The sequence below is a fragment of the Sinocyclocheilus anshuiensis genome, unplaced genomic scaffold (genome assembly GCF_001515605.1).
Source record: "Sinocyclocheilus anshuiensis isolate Anshui unplaced genomic scaffold, SAMN03320099.WGS_v1.1 scaffold874, whole genome shotgun sequence".
NCBI lineage: Eukaryota > Metazoa > Chordata > Actinopteri > Cypriniformes > Cyprinidae > Sinocyclocheilus > Sinocyclocheilus anshuiensis.
The window spans coordinates 1,225,075-1,238,115 of NW_015538065.1; the positions used below are offsets into that span (position 1 = coordinate 1,225,075).

A 13,041-nucleotide genomic window follows, 5' to 3' on the forward strand; every position below is an offset into this window, starting at 1 on the left:
TTGGGACTTGTGTATTAAAGGGTTAGTTCACCCAAAAATGAAAATTAGCTTGTGTTTTACTCACCCTCTAGGCATCCTAGGTGTATATGACTTTCTTCTTTCAGACGAATCCAGTCGGAGTTATATAAAAAATTGTCCTGGCTATTCCAAGCTCTATCATTGCAGTCAGCAGGTGTTACAGTTGAACAGTCCACAAGTCGTCAAATAAAGTGCGCGCATTCATAATAAACGTGCCTCACACCGCTCAGGTGAATAAAGGCCTCCTGTAGTGAATTTATGTGTTTTTGTAAGAAAAATATCCATATTTCAAATGTAATAAACACTTTTTTCTCACTTCTGTTATCTGTCATACGCGGAAGCCGTTCCGGCGGATGACATAGTCATCTCTCGTGCCTCCGTTGGTAAAAAAAATGAGCCAATCACCATCTAGTGTGCACTTTTAGTGCTGAGGAGTGTTGAGAAAAGAACCCTCGCAAGGGAGGCTAGCCTCCCATCTGATATCAACCAATCATCATAGAGACGTAAATTACGTGATATTAGCTTGAACGTGTCCCGCTGCGTTGATAATGTACCAAGTACTTATGATTGGTAGCGATATTGAATATTTGATCGCCAACAGATTTACCAAGCTGTCATTCAAACAGTATATATATATATATACAAATTAAAAAAGGAAAAACACGCCTAACTGGATATAGACTACAGCAGTCGGCTTAATTAAATGGCGGAACAGGCAGCTCTCTTTTAACACAGACTTTTAAGAAGGTATGATTGTTTGCTTCAAGCGATAGGCCAGGTAAGTGAAATTATATTATCTTACTGTATGTGTGTCATTTTCTTTACGCTTTCTGACTAAAAGCAACAAAAAGCCATTTTAAAGTGGTTAAGCAAATAATAATAATAATCTGCAGGGATCCCAGACCAATACAATTAGTGTGCCTCCTCTATTTTAAAACCCACGAGCCGCCACTGATGCCGAGGTTGTGAGTTTGAGCCTCACCTGGAGCCTCACAGTTTTAGATGGAAGAAACATATAGAAAAAATTAGATCAACAACTAATGTCAAAAACATAAACATCACCGTTCATCTCAGATTCTATAATTCAGGTGTTCTTAACTCTGGTCCTCGAGGCCCACTTTCCTGCAGGGGTTAGATTACCTGGATCATGATTTTAAATGGGTGGTCTACCAGGCTTTTTTCAAAGGCTTGATTGTGTTTATGGGGTGCACTGAAACGTGTTCATGATTTGTTTTAAAAAAAAATCGCATTTTTATTATCCTACACCGCTTTTCCATTCTTCTAAAAACTGTCTGTTGACTTCCTGTTTCCTCCCTCAGAAATTCGCAATGGGCTCAGATTGGTTAGCTGGCCCAGTTTATTGTGATTCGCTAACTGCCTAGTGCACGTTGTCCGCTAATGTCTCCCCCTTTCCATTACGGGTAGTTGCATGCGCTTCCGGTGTATCGTAAACAATGGCGTCAATATTGCCTTATCAAAGAGAAGAGAATCGAGCAGAACCTATGCAAGCATGACTCTTAAAGGATGTTTCAGAATGGTATGGGTTTTTTGTTTTGTTTTGTTTTTTTGTAGTTGTCTCATATTTTTTAGATTATTTATGTTATTTGTAAATGCTACTGCTGTTTATGTTATCTTTTGATATACGGTTTTATCCGTACTAAAGCTTTATCCATACTACAACATAAAATGAATGATAGAAACTATTAATGGAAAACACATTAACAAAGAATAAAACATACTTACAGGTTGTGGCCCATAAACAATAGCTTCTGCTTTTAAAGTTTGAACTGCTCCATCTTTGAGGACAAGCTTTTGGGCGAATCCGGCATTGAATTCGCATAGATTGAGGAAGCTGCCCTCTGTAAAATTTAGGATTTTACTTGGATGGCAGGGATTTTACTTGGAAAATTTTACTTGGAGGGCAGGGATTTTACTTGGAAAATTTTACTTGGAGGGCAGGGATTTTACTTGGAAAATTTTACTTGGAGGGCAGGGATTTTACTTGGAAAATTTTACTTGGAGGGCAGGGATTTTACTTGGAAAATTTTACTTGGAGGGCAGGGATTTTACTTGGAAAATTTTACTTGGAGGGCAGGGATTTTACTTGGAAAATTTAGGAGCTATATTTGGATTATAATTTTCAGGAACCCCACCTCCTCTGTTGTGTGCTCTGGGTGGCAGGGTTTATGTAAATTTCAGGGTCTGTGATGTCACTAACCCAGGAAGTTGCTCATTGTAGTCCCTACCAGCTGTTTGTTGTAGGCCTTAAAAAGCGAATTCTGTAAAAGACAATTTCTCCCTTTGCATTGAACTTTGAGCGTCGCAACTTTGCAGATGTTGTTTATGCTCAAAGCCATATTATACACTAACTAAAATGTAAAAAGGTGAAATTGTAATCTAAGACCCTTTTAAGATTCATAAGTCATTCAAGCTGGAAAACAAATTAAGGGCTAACGTAATTCACCTTTCATGTTGAATATGACATTCCAGCTGAAAAGGTGTTTCGAAGTGAAAGGCTGTCCATCTTCAGATGAGACTGACACTTTGTAGCATAGGTGCTAGCTAATCTTCCAATGTGTGACTTGGAAGCTGGAATTTGTGTATTCAATTTTCATAGCCTGTTTCTGTAATTGAACATTTTGAGTTGGATTTCCCTATAGGGTCTGGTAATACGTGTTTGAGTCAACAGCTCCAGTGGTGCAATCGGTTAGTGTGCGGTTCTTCTAAGACAGTACAAAGCAGAGTGATGCTGAGGTTGTGAGTTTGAGCCTCACCTGGAGCATGGTTTTAGGATCTATGAAACATGCTAGTAGAAATGAGATCAAAGACTAACATAAAAGACTTAAAGGTCCCATGGCATGAAAATTTCACTTTATGAGGTTTTTTAACATTAATATGAGTTCCCCTAGCCTGCCTATGGTCCCCCAGTGGCTAGAAATGGCGATAGGTGTAAACCGAGCCCTGGGTATCCTGCTTTGCCTTTGAGAAAATGAAAGCTCAGATGGCCCAATCTGGAATCTTCCCTTTATGTCGTCATACGGGGAAAGGTTACCTCCCCTTTCTCTGCTTTGCCCGCCCAGAGAATTTGGCCTGCCCATGAGAAAATGAGCTACTACCGTGCGAGGCGAGCGCAATATTTTTTTTTCCTCGAGAGACATCATGGCTTGCAAACGAGCGAAGCATGGCAGTTGCCCCGCCTCTCTCCTCCTCATTAGCATTTAAAGCTACAGACACAGAAATGGCACGTCCTAAGGAAAGCTCATTGTGGGACTGGCTCGTAGTGGCTGAAATTCTGCACCAAGGCTGAATTTCGGGAAAGAGACTTCAGATACAGTACTAGGGACCACTTAGGCCTATATAAAAGCATCCAAAAAGCAGCATGTCATAGGACCTTTAACGCTGAGTTCACACTGCACGATTTCCAAAGTTGTCGGGTCAACGTTGTTTTCACACTGCACGACTATCTGGCGTACCATTCAGTTGCTGCTGTTTTTACATTACACGATGGATCGGCGACAGAAGGTTACACACTGCATGACTTTACAATAGGAAGAATCATGACAACTCTGTCTGGTCCACAAACTACGTTTCATATAACTCCTCCCCAAACTTCCCGCTGCCTGGTATCTTGCTCTCTCGTTGGCTGTAGGTCTTCGCCGATGTCTTTTTCAGTCGCAACTCATATAATTGTTATCATTTGTCAGATGGCATGTCAATCAAACTCCCTGAAGGGTCAATTGACAGTCAGCGTGTGGTATGTTAATGTGGTGTGTATGTTAATGCCCCTATAAATGAGACCTGGAGATTCGGCTTTATATTTGTCATTTTTCTCATGTTGTTCTTTGACACCAGCTCCAGTGGTGCAGTTGGTCAATGTGCAGTATTAAAAGGCAGGACAATGGTGAGGTTGTGAGTTTGAGCATCACATGGGGCACAGTTTTAAGATGAAAGAGACATTCTAGTAAGTAAAGAGTTCAGGATCTAATCTGAAAAACCAGTGTAACATTGGTTGACCCTCTTCAATTGAGGTAGAAAAGCTGTAGTGCTCTTTGAGAGAGACTTTTTGCCAAATTTGATAACTCGGACAAACTATGACATGGAAAGTGTTTGAAATTTAAAGCTTGTAAAGCTGGTTCCTTTTCAGTTCTCCTCAGTGGCAGCAGCTAAGCCGCAGAGAACGGGAGAAGATGGGCCTTGTTGTCCGAGATGTTGGAGAGTTTTGGTAATGTAAATTTTCAGTGACATGAATGTGTAATTGGCAAAAAAATGGAGTACATGGACATCATTCTTTTGAGAAACATGTTTTAACCCAGTATTGTAAATTTATAATTTTCCTTAGGATGGAGTTTGAGGACTTCTGCCGATACTTCACAGACATGGTGGTTTGCAGGTTGGCGGAAAAATCCCTCCTCTGGCCACAGACCCACTGGAGGGAGGTGTGCTGCCAGGGTGCTTGGACCTATGCATCTGGGATCCAACCTCCTCCCTCATCTTCTTGTCATCTAAACATCAAGAACCAGAGGCCTTCAACCGGGCTCCAATGGTCCAAACAAAGGCCAGCTCAAAGACGAGACAAAAAGGAACAAAGACTGAGTGAAAGGCAGAAGGAGGGACAAATCCAAGGACAAAAACAGAAAAAGAAAGAAGAAGTAAAACCAAAGCAAATTAAGGGGAGAAGGGAGCATGTGAAAAAACAGGCAGAAGGCACGGAGATGAGATGGGAGAGGCAAATTGACAGAAGAAGTCGATGTGGAGGATGTATCAATCACAGAGACACATTTCTATACAACCCACAGGTACACCCATCACTCTGGGAATTTCCAAACTAAAAATGATATTGAAGCATAAATTATATGGTTAAGGTTAGTTCAAAATCCTTATTTTATCTCTAGCTCTCTTAATCATATGTTCCCTAATTTTACATTCAGATGTTTGTCATTCACTTAATTTCTTAGTTCCTTTTTGAACTGACTGGAGATGGGGCAGAGGTGTTGATATGTTTGCAACAGGAGGACAGGAGGATGAAAAGGAGGGAGGGAAGTGGGGAGAACTTACCAATCGGCTTTGAGGTTCTAAGGGTAAGTGACTGACTACATTTTTAGACATTGTCAGATTTTGACTGAGGCTGTTTAATTTATGTGGGCTGTGGGGGTGGTTTATTTATTTTTTATTACAAGTTCTATGCAATCTATGCAATATCACACAAGCAACAGCGGTGTTGCTCCAAATATTAGGTGATATTTATGACTGTGAATATGATATTGTTTTCATACATAAGTTGAATAAACAAAACTTAATACTGAGTAATTTATATTTAAATATTTGGTGATCCCGAGTCTGAATGAGTGTTTTGGAATGAATTGCTTGAGTGAATAGTCACTTGTCGTCAATGTGTCAGACTTGACCGTCTGTAGCCGGGATCGCTAGATCGGTCGGCACCGGACCGCGAATTTAACCAGCCGTAACAACCGAACCCCGGGGGCTATCCACGCGGGGGGGGGCTCATTCGAAAGCGGGCCTCTAGACGTACACTCGATTCGCATTCGAGAGGGTTCCTCGAGCTGAAGGGATCCCACGAATTTGGTGCGGATTCGCCGCACCGTTATATGGCCGTTCAAAGTTTCAATGGTTTTCCATAGACTTACGCTTTAAAGCGTTTCATCCAGGTCGCCAGTAGCAAACAATGGAGCGCGCTCTGCTGGACAAACTAAGTAATTACACCATTTCAAGCATTTTATCTGCGTTATATGTTCTGTAAAAAAAAATTTCATATCGGCGGCATATTCGCCGATACCGATATATCGGCGACAGGCTCATATCGGCCGATAATATCGGCAAAACGATATATCGGTCGGGCTCTAGTTAGCAGTTCAGATATTCAACGTATAAAATCATATTTGTAGCCCCATAAAGTACAACAAAGCACATGTATATCATTTGTAAGTACGACTGTGCCTAATATTCAAAGTTTCATTAAAGGGATAGTCACCCAAAAATATAAATGCTGTCATTTACTCATCCTAAAGTTGTTCCAAACGCATATGGGTGAGCACAAAGAAGATACTTTGAAGAAAGTTGGTAGCCAAACAGTTGACGGTAGCCATTGACTTTCATAGTATAGAAAAAAATACTATGGAATTCAATGGCTATACTATCAAATGTTTGCTCACTCACTTTCTTCAGAATACTTTCTTTTGTGCTCAACAGAAAAAGAAATGTATACAGGTTTGGAACAACTTGAGGGCGAGTAAATGATGACAGCATTTTCATTTTATGGTGAACTATCCCTTTAAGTGACAGCTTTGGATCAGTCAGAAACTGGATCAGTCCTGCTTTGACTGTTAGCAGACAAGTATTTTATTTGTTTCAGCTGATTATGCCTTTAATTTTCATCTTTCCTTCTGTATGTGTGTATATATATATATATCAGCTCCTGATGTATATGCTGTCATCCGTTGCGAGGAAGACTCTGTAAGGACTACAATTTTTAAAAAAGATGGAAGTCCTGAATTCAACACCAAGGCCATCTTTTATAACAGGAACCCAAAGTCCAAAATATCCATTGAGGTTAGAGGCTACTGCACTGTATTTTGTGAAGGCTGACTTTTGGCACGGTTTCTTATAAATGAATGAATGAAATCAGTTTTGCCGATGTTTGTGTTATTCTGTGTATTTGTTTGTGCGCAGCTGTGGAAAAGAGGTTTGCTGTTGGACACATTCCTGGGTGGAGCACAAATTCAGACAGGAGGACATGAGCGCTGTCAAAACAGAGTGATTGACTTGCATGGTGGCCAATCGCGAGGCTGTGTTTTTATAGAGACTTCCTCCAGCCAGTCCCTGACAGACCTGTGAATGGACTGAACATCAGAAACAACTACATTTCTGCCATGCTTCAGCAAATTAACCCGTAAACTGCCAAAAAATGTGCACAGCTAAAATCATATGATTTTTATCATCTATATTTCATTAATTTACATAGAAATGATTTACGTAAAAAATGAAAAGAGAGTGAAAATTATTTCAAAGCACCTGTCAGATCTAACCTGAGATTTGTTCCACTGTGTCCCCTTACCAAAAAGTAGTATACTTCAAGTTTATTTTATTAAGTATACTTAAGTAAAGTTCAAGTATATTTTTAAGTATACTTTATGTAGTAAGTATACAAATATCAGTGTACTAGTAGTATACTTGTAAGTGTACTATTTCAATACTCCTTGGGACTAAATTGGCCCACTTTCTAGTATATAAAAGTATACTTTTAAGTATAACAGTAGTAAACTTTGAGTACACAACTATGCTTTTAGTTTGTACTGCAACTATACTAAAAGTGAACTAATAGGTATACTGATAGTTTACTAATTAAATACATGTAGCATTTTTAGTACACTTTGAAGTATAGTCTCAGTAAACTACTAGTTTAGTAGTTTTATACTGCAAGTATACTCGTAAGTTTTCTTTAAGTTTCTAATTTGTATCCCTCTTTAGGTATTAATTTGTATATATTTTGTTATGAATATCTGAACATACAAAACATCAAAAGAAAGAACAGGGTATCTGCTTGTAAATAAAAACATTTTATTCTAGCTTCATGCATTCTTTTTTTAAACACTTGAAGCTGGGTAAGTTTTATAAATAAAAAAATAAACAAGATTTGAACAAAAAGCTGAAAAATGACTATTATTTGGATTCAGAATGATAATCAAAACGTAGATGGAGTTGATCAACACCCCAAAGCTTGACAGTCATTATTACCTTTTCATTGGTCGACATTTTATTCCATAACGTTACACAGTTTTGATGCTGTTTTATGTCTGATGATCATGTTAGAATACATGTGGTAGCATCTCTTGTTTCGGTTTCTTCTTCTCTTGTGTGGTTTTTTTTTGGAAATTCTGTACAGAAGATGTGTAATAGCGCCCCCTACCGTATAACAATGAAAACATTCTCGGAGCACAAGTATAGCTGAAATATATTTAGACTTTTTCTAAATATAAGTCAAGTATACTTAAATGTCATTTTAAGTATATTTCTGAGAAGTACATAAAGCCCATGTCTGAGAAGTACATAAAAATTCGACTGAAAGTATACTTTCCTATTTTTAGTTTAAAAGAAGTATACTAATAGCACACTTGAATAAACTTATTTTTCATAAGGGTCTTCCTGTTTTTTCCCTTCTGATTTTCATCTCAGGGACAATAACTCCAGCCTACTGAATTCACTGCAGCATAATGCATTTTTGTGATGCTCTTTGCACACAGCAAGAACTGGTTTATCTTGAAATGTTACCGTTTTGAAACCTTCTGAAACCAAGTGCACAAAACTTTTCATGGCTGTTTCTGATCCAGGAGTGTGTCAGATAAAGACTTTCCCGAACCACACAGGTGAAAATGCATGGTTTTACTGTATATCAGTAAGTGGATTCTAATACACTGATTCACATAGTCAACAGAATGCAAAACTCTGCATTTCAGAACTGTGACCTTTAATAAATGCACAAAGAATGCTTCTTTTGGAAACAGGTCATGCGTATCCCTGAGTAATATTGTTTGCTTTGCGTAGGCATCATGGATCTAAAGCAAACATAGAATTACATGTGAGATCTTCTCCAGTATCTAAAGCATCTTGCTCTAGCATGTATTGTGCAAACCAGGGATTTTTACACTTTCACTTTGCACTTAGTGAACATAACAGGCATATTTGCTCAAAAGTAACCTTATGGCTGTTTCTATTTCAGGGATGGTTATTCGCATTGCTCAAATTACAATAGGTGTGTTGCAGTGAATCTGAAAGTGGCAATAGCTATTCTTCTGCTTTTATCTTCCATTATTTAAACTGCTCTTACGTTGCCTGCCATCACAGGTGCAGTATATCTGCAAGACTGTCCCCAGCAGCACTATATTCCAGTGTATGTGCTGGTCTGTGGAGTGTTTAGTGTATTTCTAGACTTGCTGTCGTGTCTGCCCTGTGCCAGGGAGACGGAGAAGGGAAGTCATACTGCACTTAGCCGTATCCGCGCTGTGTCGAATGCTCTGGTTTCTGCCTTCTTGTTCTGCTGAATGATCAGTGGTAAGATACAGCGGTGTATGTGGGAAGAAGATGTCATTTAGTGTGTTACAGGTCTCCGACAGCTTCTGTGCATTGTTCTGTTAATCCATTACCATGCTACTTGCCAAGAAAACAGCAGATTTTCACTGTAATTGCCGTGACATTTTAGACATGACATTCAATGGATATGATTTTGAATGAGATTTTTCTTATTTTGAATTCTAGACACATGAGAATATTTTTTATTGCGTGTGGTATATTTTATAGTTTATCATAATGAATTTAAATAGAGATTTTCTATTTATATTTATTTCTATTTAATTGATTTAATATTTGTTTTTGTATCTGTACTTCTATTTGTGGATTTAAAAAAAATCACTAAAAAGCAACCTTGCTGATCACCAGTAAAGCATTATTACTGTAAGCTTGTTTTGTCTCATTCTGTAGGCCATCTTCATGGATCTTAATAATAGGGTTATTGATGGTTTTGTGTGATAAACTCAAACTGAAAAAGTGCCTCTGTGTTTTTTTTAAACATTCTTTAAAATATCTTTTTAACAGTTTTGCAAGTAAATTTGTTATTACATGAATTTTTGATGATGTTATTGCGAAATGCTAATTATGAAAATGACTGTACTTGTCATATCTGCTAGTCAAAAATGTGCACGAACATTTTTTTCATCATCTAGATTTTATTTCCTTGAACAAAACTAAACCTAGTTTTATCAAGAATGCAAAATGAAAAGCACTAATGAAAATAAGCACCTGTCAGACCTTGACAGAGATTTTTTTCAGCTGTGTCTTCCAACAGAAGTTCATGAATGTAAATATAGGGGATTTGTTCTGAGGGATAATAACTCCAGCCTATTAAATTCATTGCAGCACGATGCATGTTTGTGATATTGTTTGTACACCGCAAGAACAGGTTTATCTTGAAATGCTATGGTCGTGAGGTGAGTGATGCAGCCTTCTAAAAAAGTGAGCGCACAACCCATGAAAAATCATTTCAGGCTGTTTCTGATCCCGTAGTGTGAGAAGAACTAGGTAAGTATGTTTGTGCAGTTTGACATATGGGAAGGCAGTTTTACTCTGATATATCTTTAAGAGTATTATTATTCACAGATGTACATAATCAGTAGAATCCAATGCAGTTACAAAATCAGTTTTTAATGAAGTTACATTTCCCTGGGTTGTTGTGATGTTTGTATGCTTTTGCATAGGCACCATGGATCCAAAGCAAATGTGGAATCATGTGAAATCTCCTCCAATAACTAGTATAACTTGCCTTGGTATGGGAGTTTTACACCATAATCATTGTTACTTTTGTACTTAATGAACATAAAGTGTATTGACTCAAGTAATTTTTTTTTGACTGATTTGTATTTCAGTGATTACAAAACTGCTATTCCTGGCTCTTCCCATTGCTCAGATTGCAATAGGTGCGTTACAGTGAATGTATGTACTGTAGTTATTCCTCTGCTTTTACATTCCATTATTTAAGTGCTCTTATGTTGCCTACCATCACAGGTGCAGTGTATCTGCAAGACTGTCCCCGGCAGCACTATATCCCAGTGTACGTGCTGGTTTGTGGAGTGTTTAGTGTATTTCTGGCCTTGCTGACTTGTCTGCCCTGCGCCAGGGAGACGGAGGAGGGAGGTCAAACCACTCTCAGCCGTACCTTCAATGTGTGGAATTCTCTAGTTTCTACCTTCTTGTTCTGTTGGATGATCTGTGGTAAGATACAATGGTGTATGTGGGAGGAAGAGGTCATTTAATGTGTTCATAGGTCTCTGGCAGATTCTGTGCATTGTTTGGTTAATCCATTACAAAGTCACTTGCCAAACAAACAGCAGGTTTTCATTTTGGAATGCTTAGAAGTTGTGAATGGAAAACACTGTCAACATGTTTTTGTGTGTGGGTCTGCCTGAAATTTGGGTGTGAATATGAACTGTTATTTAGTAATATAGCTAAGACAATGGCTGTTTAATATGGAACTAGAAAAACATTTCACAGATTTCATTTTGAAATTTAGTAACAATATGCCATTTACTTTATGCTATTTGTTTCATGAACTTTAATTTTTGAACAGCAGACTTTAACAATTAATACAAATTAACTTCACTTTTAATTAAACGCAAAGTAAATACAAATTAAATGTGAATGCATGTTTTTAAAGTAATCAAGTCAAGACACTTTTATTAATTTAGCACTTTATACATTAGAGATATTTCAAAGCAGCTTCACAGTATTAAAGGCATAGTTCACACAAAAATGAGAATTCTGTCATTAATTACTCACCCTCATGTCGTTCCAAACCCATAAGACCTTCGTTCATCTTCTGAACACAAATTAAGATATTTTTTTATGAAATCCGAGAGCTTTCTGACCCTGTATAGACAGCAACACAACTGACACATAGTAAGGACATTGTTAAAATAGTCTGTGACATTAGTGGTTCAACCACAATTTTATAATATTACAAAATACTTTTTGTGTAGAAAGAAAACAAAAATCATAAGCTTATTCAACAATTTGTTCTCTTCCGTGTCAGTTTTTGACGTGCGTTCATGAGAGTACCACAACGCATTCTTGTGGTGCTGCTGACACAGGAACCAGCGTTCAGTTGCATTGTTGTATATGCAGGGTCAGAAAACTCAAATTTCTTCAAAAATATCGTCATTTGTGTTCCCAAGATGAACGAAGGTCTTACTGGTTTGGAACGACTTGACGGTGAGTAATTAATGACAGAATTTTTGGGAGAACTGTCCCATTAAACAGGGAAGTAACAGAATCAGTGATGCCAACTTCAAATGATAATCTGAAATAAATTCTATTTAGGAAATAAATGTTTCATTTATTTATTTTTTATTTATAGGCAGTGTGTGGATTTACTCTATTTATCCTCCTAACTACAACCAAGCCGTGGCTGGAGATGCCTACTGCAATAAGACCCTCTACCTGTTTGCATTCTGGACCACCACACTGGGATACATTCTGTTAGGTCTGGCACTGTTGTTTGGATGCTGTGTTTGTATCTGTGCTTGCATTTGTGGATTAGCAAAGGAGTAGCAAAATTCTGTGGGCCACCTTAATTTATCTTGATGACGGGGTTTTGATGGTTTGTGTGATAAATTCACAAAACCAAATGTATGTAAAAATATTGTGTTTAAAAGTTTTGGTAGCATTTTGAGCACTGAAAGTAAAGAGAAGTGATATTATTGTCTTTTTTTTCTTAATTTATCTTGATGACAGGGTTTTGATGGTTTGTGTGATAAATTCACAAAACCAAATGTATGTAAAAATATTGTGTTTAAAAGTTTTGGTAGCATTTTGAGCATTGAAAGTAAAGAGAAGTGATATTATTGTCTTTTTTTTTTTTTTTTGGCTAACAATGAAAATTAAATCGTAATAATAAAATTAAATTAGCCACCCACTCAATGTTTTTGTTATTCTGTTCAATTGCACACACATAAATAAAGAAAGAAAGAAAGAAAGAAAGAAATAAGAGGAGAGACAGAGTGGTTAAGAAAACATTACAGTTGATTAAAGGCACAATATGTAAGTTTTCCCCGCTAGAGGGTGCATATTCAAAACAAACAAAGAAACAAAGGCGTAGTTTGATGACGCCGTGACTGAGGCCTTGTCCACATGTACACGGGTATTTTTATAAACGGAGTTTTTCCTTCTTCCATTTTAAAAAAAATCTCCGTCCACATGAAAACGCAAATGCATGCTATGAAGCACTGTCAAGAGCATGCCAAACCAATATAATATATATATATAATATATATAATCTATACCGTAAAGCTATGTTGGTCAATCAGAAGCCTGAAAAAGTCTCCAGTAGGCGGAGATAACAGCGCAGGCGCCGATGTCACAAGCCAAAAACGAACGGTTTCGCTGTCTACACGCTAACACTGCAACCGGAGTTTTTGAAAATCTTCACCCTGGCAGGCGTTTTCAAAAATGTTCGGTTTC

At 37.8% G+C, this 13,041-nt stretch overlaps 1 protein-coding gene across 1 annotated transcript in view; it reads left to right on the forward strand.

The window, feature by feature from the left end:
• The window catches only part of LOC107683573 (calpain-5), a 14,239-nt gene extending 7,303 nt beyond the window's left edge, over window positions 1-6,936 (forward strand). The window contains exons 6-11 of the mRNA XM_016479647.1: window positions 4,163-4,240; window positions 4,358-4,814; window positions 4,974-5,096; window positions 6,319-6,358; window positions 6,449-6,585; window positions 6,706-6,936. Of these exons, the coding sequence (XP_016335133.1) occupies window positions 4,163-4,240; window positions 4,358-4,814; window positions 4,974-5,096; window positions 6,319-6,358; window positions 6,449-6,585; window positions 6,706-6,870 (1,000 nt within the window). The 3' untranslated portion in view covers window positions 6,871-6,936. The remainder of the gene's footprint in view (window positions 1-4,162; window positions 4,241-4,357; window positions 4,815-4,973; window positions 5,097-6,318; window positions 6,359-6,448; window positions 6,586-6,705) is intronic.
• The last annotated feature ends 6,105 nt before the right edge of the window (window positions 6,937-13,041 follow it).